This window comes from Pyxicephalus adspersus, chromosome 1, assembly GCF_032062135.1.
Source record: "Pyxicephalus adspersus chromosome 1, UCB_Pads_2.0, whole genome shotgun sequence".
NCBI classification, from domain to species: Eukaryota; Metazoa; Chordata; class Amphibia; order Anura; family Pyxicephalidae; genus Pyxicephalus; species Pyxicephalus adspersus.
The window spans coordinates 21,004,725-21,022,211 of NC_092858.1; the positions used below are offsets into that span (position 1 = coordinate 21,004,725).

Here is a 17,487-nt window from a genome sequence, read left to right on the forward strand (position 1 = left end):
TTTTAGGTATTTCCGGTACATGCAGGACGGGCCCTCGGAAAGGTAACAAGTTTGGGCTCCCATTCCTTTCACTGACATATATAAGGACTGCAATAAAGAAACCATCCCACCCTTTTAATGCCAGGGCCCTCCGCCATTAGACACCTTCTGAAAGGGTCATATTTGCTTCAGTGAACCCACAAATAAAAACATTTATTGCAGATAGCAAGTAAAAGAGCATATAGATTTCACTTTTGTGAGTATCTTATAGTCTACAAACACCAGATGGCGGCTACGTGATTGCCTGCTGGTGATCAGTAATATCATTCATCTTCAGGTTAAACACATTGGTGGATCATAACACTGCCATTCATGGACCTGTTTATACCACACATATGGCGAGAATGGTGAATAAAATTCAAATTCTTTGCACTCCTCAGAGCATGTGAAAGGATACTGCAGACATGAAGCACAGGCCGTAGTGCGGTAGTTTCCCAGGCGCTCTCCTGTCTCCGAGCAGTGCCATGTAAATAACTTGTCCTGTCCTGTGCTCAACATCCACTCCATTTCCAGAACAAACAGAACCATTGTCAGTCGGCTCTGGTGGGCTGTAGAGACAGAACAGCAAAATTATATTTAAGCTACATCTAGATATTAGATATGTAAGAAACCTTACCCCATGTGAAAACATGCAGAACAATATTTAATGTACAGCGCTGCGTAATATGTTGGCACTATATATATCCTGTTTATTAATAATAATAATAATAATAATAACAACAATAGGCTAAAAGGAGATGGGTGAACGTAGGCACTAGCCTAGATTTTTCAGTTGCAAACATTTTAGGGTATTTTGTCCCAGCCAAAAATCCAAGTTAAACCCTATCCTGGTGCTATCACAGCCTGTGTATCATAAGCCCAAGTGTGTTTTCCCCTAAAAAAAAGAATTTTCCTACATTGTTAGGGAATATCTTCCTTGTGGCCAATTATTGCCAAACAATGTAGGAAGTCTCCCATTGCCGTGGAAGTGTCCAGGAGTCTGTTAGTGCTGCTGGTAGAATATCATTGGTGGGCTTTGGCTTTGTGTTGCTGCTGATTGGTGGCTGTTTGAAATTTTGTGAAATTGGTAGGAGTGGTTGTTGAGCCCTACATCATTGGTGGGCTGGCTTTGTGCCATTTTAGTGCTTGTAACTTATCAATGTCTTAGGTATCATCAGCATAGATAGAGGCTGCAGGAGAGCAGAAAAGCTTAATGTATTGTGTGTTATTCTAGATTTTTTTCAAGGCACAAAAAAGGTCTTAAACTGCTTACAAAAATGCTAGTCATTCTTTGTAAGTGGCAGCAAAGCAAGTCTATGGAGCTCTTCGGGGCAGGGTACTCTCCTCCTCCTGTGTCTGTCATATGCAACCCCTATTTATTGTACAGCACTGCGTAATATGTTGATGCCATATAAATACTGTTTGTCATTATTAATATTATTAATAATAATAATAATAATAATATCTGCATAAACTGAATGTTCTAGAAACAAGATTTCCAAAGGCTGTGTGTGGCTTACCTAACTCCGACTTTAATAATTCTAAGATTCAACCAGCAAGCTGAAAATGAGAGTTATTAGAAGAATTGGCAATATATCAGACTCTTATGTATATAAAGCCCTGCCTAACTTAAAACGTTGAACATCTTTCTTCAAAATATAATACAGAAAGGGTAATTACCTTGGTACGTTCTTGTTGGGTTCATTTTGTTATAATCTTCTGATAAAATAAATTCCTGTAAAAAGAAATAACATTTCCTGTTTTTTACTGTCACAAACAAGGCTTCAAGTTATCGTGGGTATTGTGTGCTGGGTTCATGTTCACAGATCCTAGTAACCTTTTCATGCTTCTCAAGCCTGGCCAATCATCATATTCTATAAATTGCAAGTGCTCCTTTGCCTGGAAATGTGCCAGGGACTGGCATGGAGCACTGCAGAGACCTCAAAAGATAAACTGAACGGGCGCTGTGTGTACAGTGCTCTTTCATTTATCTGTCAACATCTATCACTGGAAATGATCATAAAACAGTTTCCAGCAACAAAATTCATGCGTGTGTATGTAGCTTTAGTGACCTTACATTATTTACTGACCCCCTACCAAAATAGACCTATCAACCTATGGGCATCAAAGCGTGAAATTATGTGACAGAGAGAAATTATACATAAATTTAACTACGTGAAATGGAAAACTTCCTTGCTTTTGACATGGGATATGTGTGATGTTTCCTGTAATATCAGCAGCTCACATTGTTAGGACAACATGCTCATTTGCTTGGACTTTAACCTAAAACTTTAACCTAAAAAAGTCAATTTTATGATCGAGAACCAAACCCAAATAGCTCCCACATGCTTACACAACTTGAGCTATTTGGTAATGTATTTTTATTTTCATTGAAGGAAAATACGGCCAAATGTTCTACTTTATCACCCATGTGAGGCTACAGCAGACTTAACAGTCGCTGCCTCAAGAGCCTTTAATGGGATTACTGCACATCTCATGGAACTTTTAGCTATATAATTAGGAATTATCCAGAGTTTGGCAGCCACAGTTATGCTGATCCAGAGTTTCCCCAACAGCTGAGCACCAGCAAAAAAAAAAAAAATACAGCAAATTGTTATATTGCACCGTTGTACAAATAATTTATAACAGTCATCAGATTCTGAAGCAATAATAATAAAAGAATAGAGTTATTTCTAAAAGTATTCTCCATGTCAGTGCTTGAGGTCCCCCACTTGCTATCACTTAAGCTGTAAATAGTTACTTGATGGTACTTGAATGGGTGCAGCTATACTACAACTTTTATTTCTACCAGTCAGGGGACTGCTGAGGTCTAAAGGTTACCAAAGACAGCTGAATCATCAACCTTCCTCATGAAAATTGTCTGTGCTCATTTCCTATCATTCCTACTTTGTGTCAAACTCATAGAGTCACCCCACTATGGGGAAGTAGAGATTTTTTGCAGTAAGCAGCTGAAATTTACAGTAATTTAAAGACTGATTAGTTTAAAGGGTTAACAGATTTATTATTCCATGCAGTTTTGTAATATTAATACGCAGAACAGACAAACATCAACACAGCCTGCCAAATATTGTGCAGTGTCTACCCCAGAAATGTTTTTTTCCAGCAGGGTTGTGGGGAAGCTGCTACCAGGTGGTTAAAAGAAGTGGATGGAGCAAAACACAACAAATTTAGTGTTTTAGTGTTTCCAGTTTTTTTGTGTCATAGGTATCCAGTAACCCAATCTTAACTCCAACGTTACAATGCTCGTCCCTTGGTATGTATCATTTTATTTTTGTAGCAAGCTTACAGTAAAAGTGGCCAGTTCTGCTCCCAGAGGTTGGGGAGTGAAAAAGTATAAATCTTCTCACCTTTGCCAACTGGAAGGATACCCATACTCACTCACAGCTCTTTCTACACAAACAGCAGCCAGGAGGCTACTTAAATGTGACGGGTGGGGCGCCTAGCTATAAGAGGCTGGGGGGAAAAATGTTGAATAATATTATGAATCCACAATAACACTCAGGCTGTGACAGGAAAAAATAGAACAGAACTGGTAGCCAGTCAGGCTCTGCTACATGCACATGTGCTACAAAGAGGAGAAATTAGGGGGAGAAGAACTGACAACACTGTTCCTTTCAGTGAAGGATTCTCCTACGTTTAGGCATAATACTTCCAGTAGGATAAAGCGTAGGAGAGGATCTTCTAAGCCTCTGCTGGCCCACCTCTTTCTTAAAAAGCATCCTGCTGCCAAATCTATCCCATGTAACCTCGTGCACATACCTGTCTATCTACATGAATATAATTGAATATAATAATGGGGGGTATTTGTGTCTATAAAATAAATGAGTACAAGGAGAAAAGAAAAGCAAAAAAAAAAAAAAAAAAACATGCAATCATCAGTGGGTAACTGTAAAATACAAAGCTAAAACACATGTATGATTTAAAAGGTTTGTAATTTGGTTCAGACTACAGTTTTGTTATCAATACACTCCTACCATGGTCAGATCCTCAATCCCCACAGCAGAAGCATAGCTTGTTGTGGAGAACTGAATCAAAATACGTCCAGCTTGCTTCTTGGATTAAGAAAAAGCAAAAGGCCACATTCACAGCCACATGGTTCTACTGGCAGGAATTTCTGGACACTACAGAATACAGACACCACCTGGACCACCTTAATATGGTTTCTACCTCTTGAGGTGTTGTCTTTATAAGTTATTGTTACATGATGCTGTATATTACTTTTATGTACATTTAGACTTACTGCGTTTGGTTTATGTTAGCCCTGTGTGACTGTGTATAACTCTTTGTTTATCCCTTCCCTTTTTACTTTCCCCATCGTATATGCCGTGTTATTCTGTAATTGTTTTATTTTAGTAAATCTTTAAAAAAAAGGGCAAAAGACCAGTGAGGGAATCCATCTACTCTCTCCCTCTGTCAGTACATGTGTTTAATAAGCTCCAATTCCCAGTCTAAGCACTGCTGTGCAAGGAAATACATGGGGCCAATATCAAGACAAACGTAGACAATCACACTAATGACATATAAAAATACATTGTGCCAATTTATAAATACATAACAGCATTCATTGATGCTTTTATATCTTACTTAGTTCACTAGAACATTTATGAGGCAGTCCCTTGTCCTAAAAGATATTTGCATAATGAAAGCATTTAAGGCATTTAGGGTTATACTGGGAATTGAAGACACATTTAAATGACTATAAATGACAGACGTGTGCTTTGGCTGCAGTTGTTTTTTTTACCAGCTGGCAGATACGTGAAAGTGGTGAACCATGGAGGACAAAAACCACTGTTTTAGCCAAAAGAAGCAGAAGCAAATAATTTGTTAGGGGAAAAACCCACCAGGTCATAAAATGTTTTCTGTCCTGGTAGTTCCTTTTATGCAATGTGTTTGCAAATCATATGGAAATAAATCCTGACAAGCTGACGAGCTTTAGAAGGCTGATCCAGTTTTGTATAACATGGGAGAGGATAAGCCCTCTGGTAATTTTTGTTTGTCCTGTCCCCCATAAAGAATTTGTTCTCCCTTCATAATTTGGTGATGCGCCTTGTATTTGTCACAAAGTGTCACAGAAAGAAAATGAGAGGAATTCTCTTCAAAAAGGCAGCAATATAAACCTGGAAGAGTTTCTAACCTTTTCCCACTCCATGGTGAGAGTTTTAGAAGGAACGTGTCCATAGAAACACCTCCCACATGGCACTATTTCTCCATTATCGCAGCAACTAACTCTTTTCTCATTATGTAAAAACATCCAGTGATTGGCTATGAAACCCTGAATGAAGCTAGTTATTCTAGCTGTATTGCTTTCAAGCTCTCTATATAGCAAATCAAAATGATTATATTTTAAAGCCTAACTGAATGAAATAAAAGCTCCATTTTGCCCACAGTATGAGTGAAAGTACCTTTTTACTACATTGCTAGCTCCCCCACCCCATGCAAGGGGAATTTGGTAATTGTCATTGTAAAGGATCATAAAAGACTGAACGAGCTCTGTACATACAGCGCTGCTCTGCTCTATGGAGAGGGGAGGGGGAGAACGCATGAGCGGCACTCCACTTCACTTCCATTACAATTGTTCATGGCTCCACCAGTACAGATCCATGAACGACAAGCAATGTACACGCACCAGATTCTTGTCTGAAATTAGACATGAGGCGATTATCAGACAAGAATCATCTGACGTGTACGTAGCCTCAGGTTTCAATACATGTACAGTATATAGATGTTTACTGAAAAAAAGTAACCAAGGACAAAATCCAACGTGTACAATAACTATTCTCTCTGTGTATTTTATTAGCGTTACTATCAATACAGATAATGTTACTGTAACACAGGACTTATTTTCTACTTACTGAGATTGTACCATTGTCCAGACCTACAGACAACCTTCGGGTTTCTGGATTAAAAGACATACAGGAACATGAAGCTGAAAAAATTAAACATAGCATGCCATTAGTTTTGTAAAGATTACAATATGAAATAACTGTTGCTGGCATTTGTTTCTGAGTATAAAGTGTATACAGGTATAATAGGGCATACAGGTATATTTCATACATACAGATATCAGAATCCCTGAACTGTACATTTCTAAAACCTCATAAAATCGTCCAATGTAGATTGCTGGGAGGATATATATTAGAGTAAATCCCCACAAACCTTACATCCCACCAGTGTTTGGTGGTTCCCATCAAGTATAATTATAATTGTTACCCTTAGCAATAAGTTGTGATTTTTTCTTTTTGATAAAATAAAGATACCTAGAGAACATATACAGCATTGTAAAAAGAAAAAATATATAGCAAAACATCCCACAGCACTATATATTGCAGAAAGTCCTTATATATTAGTCGCTGTTACCCATGGGAACTTTTCTCTAAATCATTCTATTCCTGGACTGTTATGGGCAACTCTCTTTAGTTCATTGTGGAAAGGCTTCAAATGAATGCGCATATATTCAATTATAAACTCACACAATTGACTGAAGCATGGTGCAGCAGAAAATAAAACTAGTTTATGATTTTAGGTAACAAGTCTTGTGCTATAGAATACCCAAAGGCACCTGTGCCAAACAACTTACCTGGCATGGCATGATAAATACTGGGCCAGAACTGACCACTGTCTCTCTTTATCCAAACACGCACTGTCCTGAAACAGAAGAGATGTCATTACAAAAGTTCTGCCATGTTGTTAACCAGAACAGTATTTATGAGATGGTATATACTAATTTGCTTATGAGATGGTATATACTAATTGATTTTAGTCCATTAATTACCTCAGGGATATAGGAAAAATAAATATTATCTACAAAAACATACATATAAAAGAGTGGACCTGAACTCAACTGCAGATCTTCATTGTGTTTTTTCTCTCCACTCTCACTCAGCAACACCAACTTCTTCCTTTGCCCCCCTATTTACCCAATCCATAGAAGCATTTAGCCTAAATTACCTTGTTCATGAATAGGCACACTTGAACTAGTTTATATAAAGCTGATAAATCCTGCAGCTTTTTACAGGGAACTCAATCTTTGCCACCAAAGAAGCTTACACACTGTAATCTCTACAATGGAGATACTTCTGGATTGAAGCTTGTTAACCAATTATACAAATGAATATATTTAGGCTGAAAAAACAGTCATACCAGCTAAAATAATGTAGGCTGCTATTGGTGACACTTATCTAAAATCACTGGATGCCTGGCTGTCTCAGTCTTCAATATTTTCTGGTACCTTCTCCAGACAAGTGTGCAGCAAGTGAAGCCAGAGCTATAAATCTGCATGATTGTTCTGTACTGTGATCAGATCAAAAGAGCCAGGCAACTAGCATTTCAGAAGGATGAAAGTAATGCTGGCTTTCAAATTTCCTTTAGAGTGGGTTTTCTTATATAATCTAATAAAGTATCTGTACTGTGGGAAAAATAGATAACATGAAATACCACAGGAGCGCTGGCATAACAAGCAGGAAATGTGGCCTTGTTGTTCATGTTAATATTATTACACGGTATTTATATAACGCCGACATATTACGCAGCACTGTACAAGTCCATAGTCATGTCACTAGCTGTCCCTCAAAGGAGCTCACAATCTAAAGTCCCTACCATAGTCATATGTCTTTAATACAGTCCAAGGTCAATGTTGAGGGGAAGCCAATTAACCTAACTGCATGTTTTTTGGAATGTGGGAGGCAATTGGAGTACCTGGAGGAAACCCACACAGACACGGGGAGAACCTGCAAGCTCCATGCAGATAGTGTCCTGGTCGAGATTCGAACCTGGGACCTAGCGCTGCAAAGTGCTAACTACTGAACCACTGTGTTCTATTTTATATGAACATGTTCAGTTCATATAAAATGAATCAAAGTCAAAGTACTTACAATGTATCAGCATAAAGTAGTGAAAAGATGACGTATTAGCAGGTAGGGTTGCCATATACTCCCTGACTCCTGATCATCTTCTCCTATATAAGGCATAAGTGGTCCTATTCACTAGACATAACAGACATTCACAGCAGGAAAATCCTGGGTACTACAATGCTACACTTTAAAAACCGTCAATGAAATATTTGTATGTGTCTTGTGTAAGAGATGTGTAATTCTTTTCAGATTTATTCTGCAAGAACGTTATTGTAGATCACCTAAACTAATCAACTAAGGCAGCTTTATAGGGCCCCATTGACTAAATTACACTTTTAGTTCCTTTCTAAATAACACAAGAAACGGTTAACTGTACAATTGGCCCAAAATCTGGGTCACTCTTGCTTTTAAGACATAACCTGGCTGGTAAGTGCTGTAATTTGTGTCAGCTAATCAGTCTTCTCTATAGAAGGCAGATCCCACAGGAAGTGTAGTAAGAACGATAGACATGAACATTAACATTTCTGGGCTTTAAGTCTGTATGTAGTGAAACTGTCAGCACCACAGGGGATTGTGGGATTGTTCTTGCTTGTCTATGTATCCGGGTGATTCTCAGCTTAGGAAATGTAAAATTTAGCTCTTTTGCAACCACATTTACTAGAACCAAATAAAAATAAAAAATCACATATTACAGCAAAACTTTTTGACAGCCTAGGATTTTGTAACTGCATAAACAACCTTCAGAGTCAAACTCTAAGCTTGTTAAGCACCCCTGACCCTTAAAGAAAAAACAATCTTTATATAAACCTTTTTTTCCCAAGTGCCCTTAGTGAGATTGTCTGATGTCACAAATCTACTTTTTATCCAAACCTGGACAGATCCTGAAGCACCAGGTAATTATGTGAAGCAGCTCTCCTTCAATGAGTCTATGGGGAGTAGCACACTATTGCTGAACTGGTAAAGGAGGTTAGCACTCTGGTCTTTGCAGCGCTAGGTCCCAGGTTCAAATCTCGGCCTGGACATTATCTGCATGGAGTTTGCAGGTTCTCCACGTGTTTGTGTGGGTTTTCTCTGAGTACTCCAGTTTCCTCCCACATTCCAAAAACATGCAGTTAAGGTAATTGGCTTCCCCCCCAAAAAATTTTCCCCAGACTGTAATAAATGACTATGGTATGGACATTAGATTGTGAGCCCCTTTGAGGGACAGCTAGTGACATGACTATAGACTTTGTACAGCGCTGCGTAATATGTCAGCGCTATATAAATACTGTGCAATAATAGTAATAATATTCAGTGAGCATAAACACATTTTGCAGACCAAAAAATGTGCATGCTTGATATATGGGTCAGCAGCTTAAACGATTGAAACGGGAGAAAGGGTGATTTAAAGGAAATAAATGCAACAATTAAAGCATTTTAAATGCTAAAAAAAATTATTGTCAAAAAGCCCAGAAAAGCTTTCGCTTCATCTGCTTCTAAATCGAAAAACTTTAACATCATCTAGGGAATTGTGAGGCTAGAATTGAAGGTGGAGTACACAGCATGACCTGAGACATGTACGAGAATTATGCTTGTATTAGAAATTAAACAAACTATGATAACCGGAATATGAACCATCACAATGAAAGATGTTTCATGATACATACACATATTTATCAAGTACAATCGCATCAAATTTAAAAATAAAATGCACTTTTCTCTCACCACCTTAGGGTCACTTAAGGTTACTAATCACTTGGGTGAGCATCCAGTTCTTGTAATCTCACGCTGCAAGCAATATTCCTGTCTCCGCTGTATCTTATTTGATGATGTGTGATAAAGGAGGGGAAGGCCAATAATCACTGTCTCATAAAAGGGACCATGGCCTATGAACCAGTGCTGCTTTCTATGCACCGGCTTTACAGAAAAACGCCACCCTGTTCACTTTAAACCAACGTCTACAGATATAAGACAACACACATTTAAACATGAAATTTGTGAAAATGTATTGTGCAGAAGAAAGGCGATCTCCTTTACCCATTATACCAACTACAGGTAGTGCCCGGGTTACATACTAGATAGGGACTGTAGGTTTGTTCTTAAGTTGAATTTGTATGCAAGTCGGAACAAGTACATTATTTTAATAAATGCAATTAGGACAGATGTTTGTCTCAACATAATATTAGGCAGCGTGGTGTCAGTTACTGTATAAAATCCTCACTGTGAGCTAATCACAAACAAAGCAAAAAAATGTATGGAGCCTAGACATTCATTAACTTCTGGAGCAAGCTGTGCTTTGATATACAAAAAGAACTGCAAACAACTGCAGAGATTGTCTTGGTTATTAAAGAGTTACAAGAGGCTGCAGAAAGCTCACCCCCTAAGATCACCCACAACCTCAGCTGTGTTTAGCAAAAGATTTCTTCTGTAAGACATCCATACTGCATATACTACACAAGCAGGAAGGTGGGACCACAATATTCTTTCACAATCCTATTCAAAGTAACAGTCTTTTTAAAGCTCACACCTTTACATGGAAGAACTGAATAAACCAGGGGAGCAGCCATCAAAGAGACCCGTACAAACCTGGTTTTACTGGGATGATTTTAAGAGTTCTGCTGAATACAGACAGTTGCCTAGCTCATCAGACTAATGTCACAAAGCTGTTGGGTCACTGCCTGCCCATACCCCCACCTCTCCTTACCTACCCCCCTTCTTCCCTGCTCCTTCTTTCCTCACTTTTTCTATCATCCTCCTTTTCTTCTCATTTTCTTCATCTTTTTCTCGCTTTTTATTGAAAAAAAACAGGAACCAACAAAGTTAATCATTTTGACTTTTGCAAGTATCAGGTTGACGTGGTCATATAACTGTCTGACACTGAATGATGGTGTTTTGTCCTGTCTTATGATACTACGTGTTGGCTTATACTTAACGAGTCATATGGTTTAGTGTCATATGTTAGCATACATTTTCTGTTTTTGTCTTATTGCTGGTTGCTTATATATATATATATATATATATATATATGGGTATGGGGGAGCATGTGACCTCCTCCAGCGATAAGGTAAGCCTAGCAGAAAATCAAATGATGTTACTGGCATTGCCATGCAGTATGTGGGTAAGATGCATCTAGAGTGCCATTAATAAATGGCAATAAAGTCCACCAACACATGTGCATTGCTGCATGATGTTAGTGCAAAACACTAGTGGCCATGAGCCCTGTAGGCCGTGATATATTCTTCTTTAAAGGAGAAGGTTTAACTATGAGCTAAGTTTACTTTGCTCACCCAACCTCCATGCCTAAAAATAATAATAAAAAGTCACAACTTTTTAGCACGGGGTGGAGAGGGGAAATAAATAGTCTGTATTACTTTGCTCTGACCTGGAACATGTATGCAGATTAGGAGTTCTGGTATTTTCTAATATGCATAAATGTTCTAAATGAGTGGCATGATGTATTAAAGCCAAAGATAGCCAGATTATTTTGTAAGGCAGTCATCAATGGCAGCAAGCAAGTCTGTCAGTATAGGTTTTCCGTAAACCACAGTAAAAGTAGAACTAATCCCTCCGATCCTTTACAGCAGAGGATTTTGCCGTCTTAGCCTGTGCAGTCGTCATGGTTCTGCAGAGCGGATGAAGTATATCACCAGCTGAGGTTCAGTTCAGAGTTGACATAAACAACCTGACAAGTGGCAGAAGTCTGAAGTTACCTATTTTACGAAACAGATAAATCTAGTAGGTTTAAATTCTGTATCTGGATGCCCACCATGGGTACTAGATAAATGAATTGCTCCCAAGAATGCAATGAATTCAAAGTTCTTTACAATAAGTGAAAACATTAAACAAACCAAATAATACAAGGCCATGGAGTAATGTCAGACACCTTTCCCCTTGCAATTACATGTATACTTTCATGCATGGTGTACAAGGCTCTCCCTTTGTAGTGCTACCCTTGCCAGGTAATAGTCATAAACCAAATCACATGCAATGCAATTCACTCAGTAGCCATTGCCTATATCTTGAGTTGTTGGTGTTAGGAAAATAAAAAAAGTCTGATCTTAGATATATGACTATGGTAGGGACATAAGAGCCCCTTTGAGGGACAGTTAGTGACATGACTATGAAATTTGTGAAGCGCTACATAATATGTCGGCACTTATAAATATACTGTAATAATAATAATAATAATAATAATAATAATAATGAGCAGCTTTGAAGGCAGTAATGAGCAGCTTTGAATCCCAGTAACAAACTGCTGACTTCCTGTGATTTTTGATAACATCTAAAGATTTTGTAGGGAGAAGAGAAAAAAACATCCAGTGAGTGGAAGTTCTAAGGGTGAGAATATCTTGACTTTTAGAGAGGATAGAAGGGAATTATTAATATTAAACAGTATTTATATAGCGCCAACATATTACGCAGCACTGTACATTAAACAGGAGTTGCAAATGACAGGCAAATACAGACAGTGACACAGAAGGAGGAGAGGATCCTGCCCTGAAGAGCTTACAATCTAAGAGGTGGAATGGCCAGGTTTGTTCAAGAACAAAACCAGTTTTCTGCTCTACACAGCATACTGATTTATTTGCAATTGTGCTCAGCCAGTCCTGTGATTTACATACCTGGACAGACAACAGTATTTTTATAATCTGGCTATGTCATCTCTACCTGCAGCCTGCTGACCATACAATACAACATGGAAGTATGGAGAAGGCATAAGAACAACCAATAAGCGGAGTTACAATTTTCCACTTTGCTCTGCAATGCAAAATACAAAGCTATATTTATTTAAATATATGAATGTCATAAAAAGCTAACAATATTCCAATTGTCCCCTGGTAGCTTTAAAACAAAATAAATCAATCTGTTTGGGTTTCTTTTTACTGCAAAGAATAGGCTAATGTAGTCACAATGAATTCTAATATCTAGCTCCGTAACAACAAACTGCATATATTTAAGTAAACCTGTTAGAAGTCTGGACAATTCAAATTCAGCATATAATAAAAAACACATAAGCAGAGGTTAGCTACATGTGAAACAAATCCGTAGATGCAGAGATATAGGAGGCTGAGGCTGTATGCAAATCTTTGCTGTTCAGATAAAATGTCAGCAGCTCAATTTACGGGGCCAAGGTAGAAAGGGGTTGGCCAAGTTGGGCATTTTCAGGAAAAGGTAAAGGTAGAATGTAGCTTCTATACAAACAGATATATATGCTATGACACCAAGAGGACCTGCTTCTGGGCTGTTTTGACACGCAAAGCTTTGTTATTCCTGACGGCGTGAAGTCTGCCCAACCCTTTCTGTTCTAGTTGCATTCCTATTGGCAACATTAATTATCTTAACCTACTCATACCTATAATTAATGTTACGCCTAACTTTTGTGCAGACTGTCAATCATCCCTAGAAGTGAAAACCTAACAGCAAAGGTCCAACATTCAATACATTAGCAGTGTTCAACCCAGAACATTTTTCAATCTGGGTGGCAAAAAAACTGTAGATGGGTGGCAGCCCCTGTATTGTGACCCAACTCATCAGTAACCACCCAAAAATAGGCAGGTGGTTCCTGAAAATTTCCAGGTGGTGCACCCAGCTGAAAGTGTCTGGGGAGAATGCTGCATTAGTATCAATAAAAAGGACATGGTAAGGGTTTCAAACTCCACCTACTAAGCTCACCAAGGCCTAAAACATACATGCAAAAAGATGTTCATTTTGTGCTCATCTGATGGATCTGCTTGTAAATCAATCGGTTTGAAATGCCCAGCATTTTCAGGATTGAACACAATGAGCCTGATTTATTAAAGCTCTCCAAGACTGGAGAGGATACATACTCATCAGTGAAGCTGGGTTACCTAGCTAACTTGGAATGAATTTGCTAGCAAATGTTTTGAACCCTGCACCAGATTGATTCCAGGTTTGCTGGATCACCAAGCTTTACTGAGGAAAATTCATCCTCTCCAGCCTTGGGGAGCTTTAATAAATCAGGGCCAATTATTTATATTCTTTCTTTCCACTCATTTTCTTGGGCAGAAAGTGATCAGATTTCCAAACGGGTTTTATGGATCATTCATAAACACTTGAACTTTTAGTAAGCAAACTGTATACACCAACATGTCCTCTCTATCTATCTATCTATCTATCTATGTTGAATAAAAAACCAAAAGACGGTCAATAATGATTAGTAGTTTGCTGATTTCTCTTCACATTTACTACAGATTCAGTCAGATTATTAGATCAAAAATTACTTTGGAAAATTGGAAAACTCAGCCTATGTGTATGTGGCCTAATAGTGAATAGTGTGTGTACAAATCTTAAATATGTCACAGTGCTAATACTTTTTTAATATTTGCTAGAGACAGAAAATCATAATGTCATGGGTAAAATCAAAGCTTCTAAGAAGTGATTGGTAAGAGTGAAATATTGGTTCCGCATTCCAAAACTTCAGGCAGGATTTTTATTGCAGAACAGACAGGTGACGACTGCACCCACGAAGAACGTTATCAGGCAGGTATGTTTATTTTTATTGCAGAATGCACATTGCCTGTCCCTTCAGCAATATATGACCTGCCTGACCAGAATTTTTACATTTAGTTACACTTTATTCTGCAGAAGATACAAGAAAACAGAGTCACAGATCAGACCGGTGATTTTCAACCAGAGATCCTCCGGATTTTGCTAAGGATTCCTTAAGCAATTATTAGTTTTTGCCTCTCAAGTCAGTTTAACTGACACCAATGATCTTTCTGGCTATCTATAAGGGTGACATTTTTCCCACCAGCCAGTAATGTAGGGGGCATATTTCTCACAAACCCATCGCATTAATGGACTGTCAGCTGCGGATATAGTAATTATTCCAGGGTTCTCTAAGAACTGAAAGTTATTTGGGTGTTCTTCGGTGTTGAAAAGGTCAAGAAACACAGTATTAGACTCTACAGCTTCTTCCCTTAAAAACATGTATTGGAACATTTCATTGAACTGTACTTAAAACATTCCACAGATACCTTCTGCCTTTATTGAAGGTTGAATTGCTTAGCTAGTGAACAAGTAGTACATATGGCGTAGACCAACACCCAATGATCAGTATAAACAATAGTTTTCCACTGTATTATATTGTATTATAGTGTGGAGCATTACTGGGCTTCCTGTATACATCAACCCAATAGCAAACCAGATGTAATGGTTTATTTAAAATTGGGAACGATACAGACAAAAAGAGTGGGAGTGATTTTAAGGATTAAAGGTCATTATTCTGCAATAAATAGGCCGGTCACATTCAAATATTAGTCAAACTACAGTGTTACCTTGGCAGCAATCAACCCACATTTATTCCATACCTCTGTTCTATTTCTATCCTGCCCTAGAAGCATTAAAAGACAATGACGAGACAGAGAACACAGCTTTTTTACAGATACACAATCAAAAGGTTCAATTTACTAAGCTGTGGTGGTCAAAGTACTCATTGAAGGATTCAAGTGTGGCCCCTGATAAGGGCAGCTCATACTATTCAGTGAATGCAATGCTGCAAAAAGCTTTTTAGAATACAGACATGTAACAACAGGAGATGGCTACAGGCACAATGAAGGGAGTTGGGCAGAGACCATCCCTGTATGGGGGCTTCAGAATACATGTTATCCGAGACTGCTAGAGATAACAGCTGTGGTCTCTTTACTAATCATTTCTTCAAAATTTGTGCTCACGACAGCCCCCTTTAAAATGACCTGTGCTGCATCTGATAAATTAAAAAAACACTACAAGATATGTACAGTACAAAAAAAAAGGTAAAACTTAAAAATTCTTTAGAATCCAACCTTGTGAATATTTTTCCTCCACTGATTCGAGTAAGCACCTGGGTAAGCAAAACGTAGGCTACTGTACTGTTTGCAGAGGTCCACAAAGTGCCAATGGACTGCAGATTGGGCACAAAGGCTATAAACCATTATCTGCAGAGTTTACTGGTTGTCAGTGCTGAAAAAAACAGCCGGTATTGGTAGTAGCTTATGAAAAGTTGACCAGTTGTATAGACCTTAATTTCCATGGTGTAGCTCTATTCTGTACTTTGCACACATCAATCAGTGAAACCAACATCCTGCAAAGATGCTGTATTTATGCTTGGATATAAATAGAAGGCATGCGGATTCAGCCCTGCACAGATAAACCTCATTTGAGCACTATAAAATTTCTGCAATGGCCACATAATAATCTATATTATAATTACACCAAACCCACAACCTTTTTTAGTGACAGATTGGTACTTTGGCTGTATTCCTGAACTTCTTTTCTAACATTTACAGTATAATAGTAACTTTCTCTATTCTTCTGTTAATCCACACAAGGTAGCGAAGAGGCAGGGATTAAAATATAATTTAAATGCACCTACCCAGAAAATAACAAATGGCAGTATGGCGGTGTTCAGCCCAGAAATTTTTAAAGCTGGGTGGTAAGAAAATTTAGGTAGATGGCAGCCAATGTATTGTGAGCCAACTTTTTAGTAACCACCCAAAAACAGCCGGGTGGTTACTGAAAATTGCCGCATGGTGCACCCGGGTAAAAGGAGCTGGGGAAAACACTGTAGGGAGAAATAAACTAAATAATAAAGTGGAAGTTTCTAAACAAACAAACTCACCTTTACTTGCTAAATGCCCTCGACCCATGTACAAACACAACCCAACGGAATCCTGCTGTGTGTTGGCATCCTCTCCTTTCCAGGGCTCACCGTTCTGTCCAATGCCACCATCATCTTTCTTCTATGTTCTTTACGTGTCTTCCTCTAAATGTAAATAAACGTCGATCTCATTGCGCATTTGTGAGATCAAGTATTTGTTTTTTTTATATTAGAGGAAAGCTCCTTGATGATGCATGCCTAATCTCGGACATGCGCAGAAAGAGCAGCCCACAGTATCCTGGGGTGTGATGCAAGTATCCCATGAGTTTGTGGGTGTCCCCCTGCAAAAAGCGGAGGGGAGTTTGATAAAAAAAAAGTTTAAACTAATAACATAAAAAGTAATAAAATAAAAAAAACTTTTTTTTTTTTTTTTTTACATAAAAGGGATAGTCACCCACACCAATATCAATGATGTTGAAAGGTCAGCCATACATAAAAGCGCTTCTTTAGCCCAGTGATTGTAGGTGCTGCTACCTTCACCTGCCAGTTCTGGGCTCACTACATTGAGGTCTCTGCATTCACAGGAGAGATAATAGTCCTGACATACATGTAATGTAATTCTTGTTTTTGTCAAGTATTGACTTTTTTTTTTCAATCAGCTGTGCTGACTGTTTTATCTGCTGACTTACAAGAATCAGTTCCTTTCTTTCCGTTTCCTAAAAGTCATTTGCAGAATTCACTCACTAAACTGCTGCATGTAGGCAGTGAATTATGCAGAGTACGGAGTCAGCTCTGCTATGCTGGAATGTACTAATCTGTTACAGAATATGAAAAATAAATCCAGAGCAAAAACTACAATCTAAAAGCAAACCTGTCATGAGGAAAATACAACAAGTGCATTGCTAACCATTTAGTGAAAATGCTACTTGCCTGGCTATTTAAGGATTTTCATGAATTCTGAACATGGAAGCAAATTGTGCACAGTTTTTTCTAGGTCAGTGACTCACCTACCCTGTTTCC

General features: G+C 38.3%; 1 protein-coding gene across 1 annotated transcript in view; it reads right to left on the reverse strand.

Moving 5' to 3' along the window:
• Nucleotides 1-17,487, reverse strand: part of WDFY2 (WD repeat and FYVE domain containing 2) — a 42,455-nt gene that overhangs the window by 21,232 nt on the left and 3,736 nt on the right. The window contains exons 2-5 of the mRNA XM_072403391.1: nucleotides 6,617-6,684; nucleotides 5,892-5,965; nucleotides 1,699-1,753; nucleotides 437-587 (exon numbers count right to left, since the gene is read on the reverse strand). Coding sequence (XP_072259492.1) covers nucleotides 437-587; nucleotides 1,699-1,753; nucleotides 5,892-5,965; nucleotides 6,617-6,684 — 348 coding nt within the window. The remainder of the gene's footprint in view (nucleotides 1-436; nucleotides 588-1,698; nucleotides 1,754-5,891; nucleotides 5,966-6,616; nucleotides 6,685-17,487) is intronic.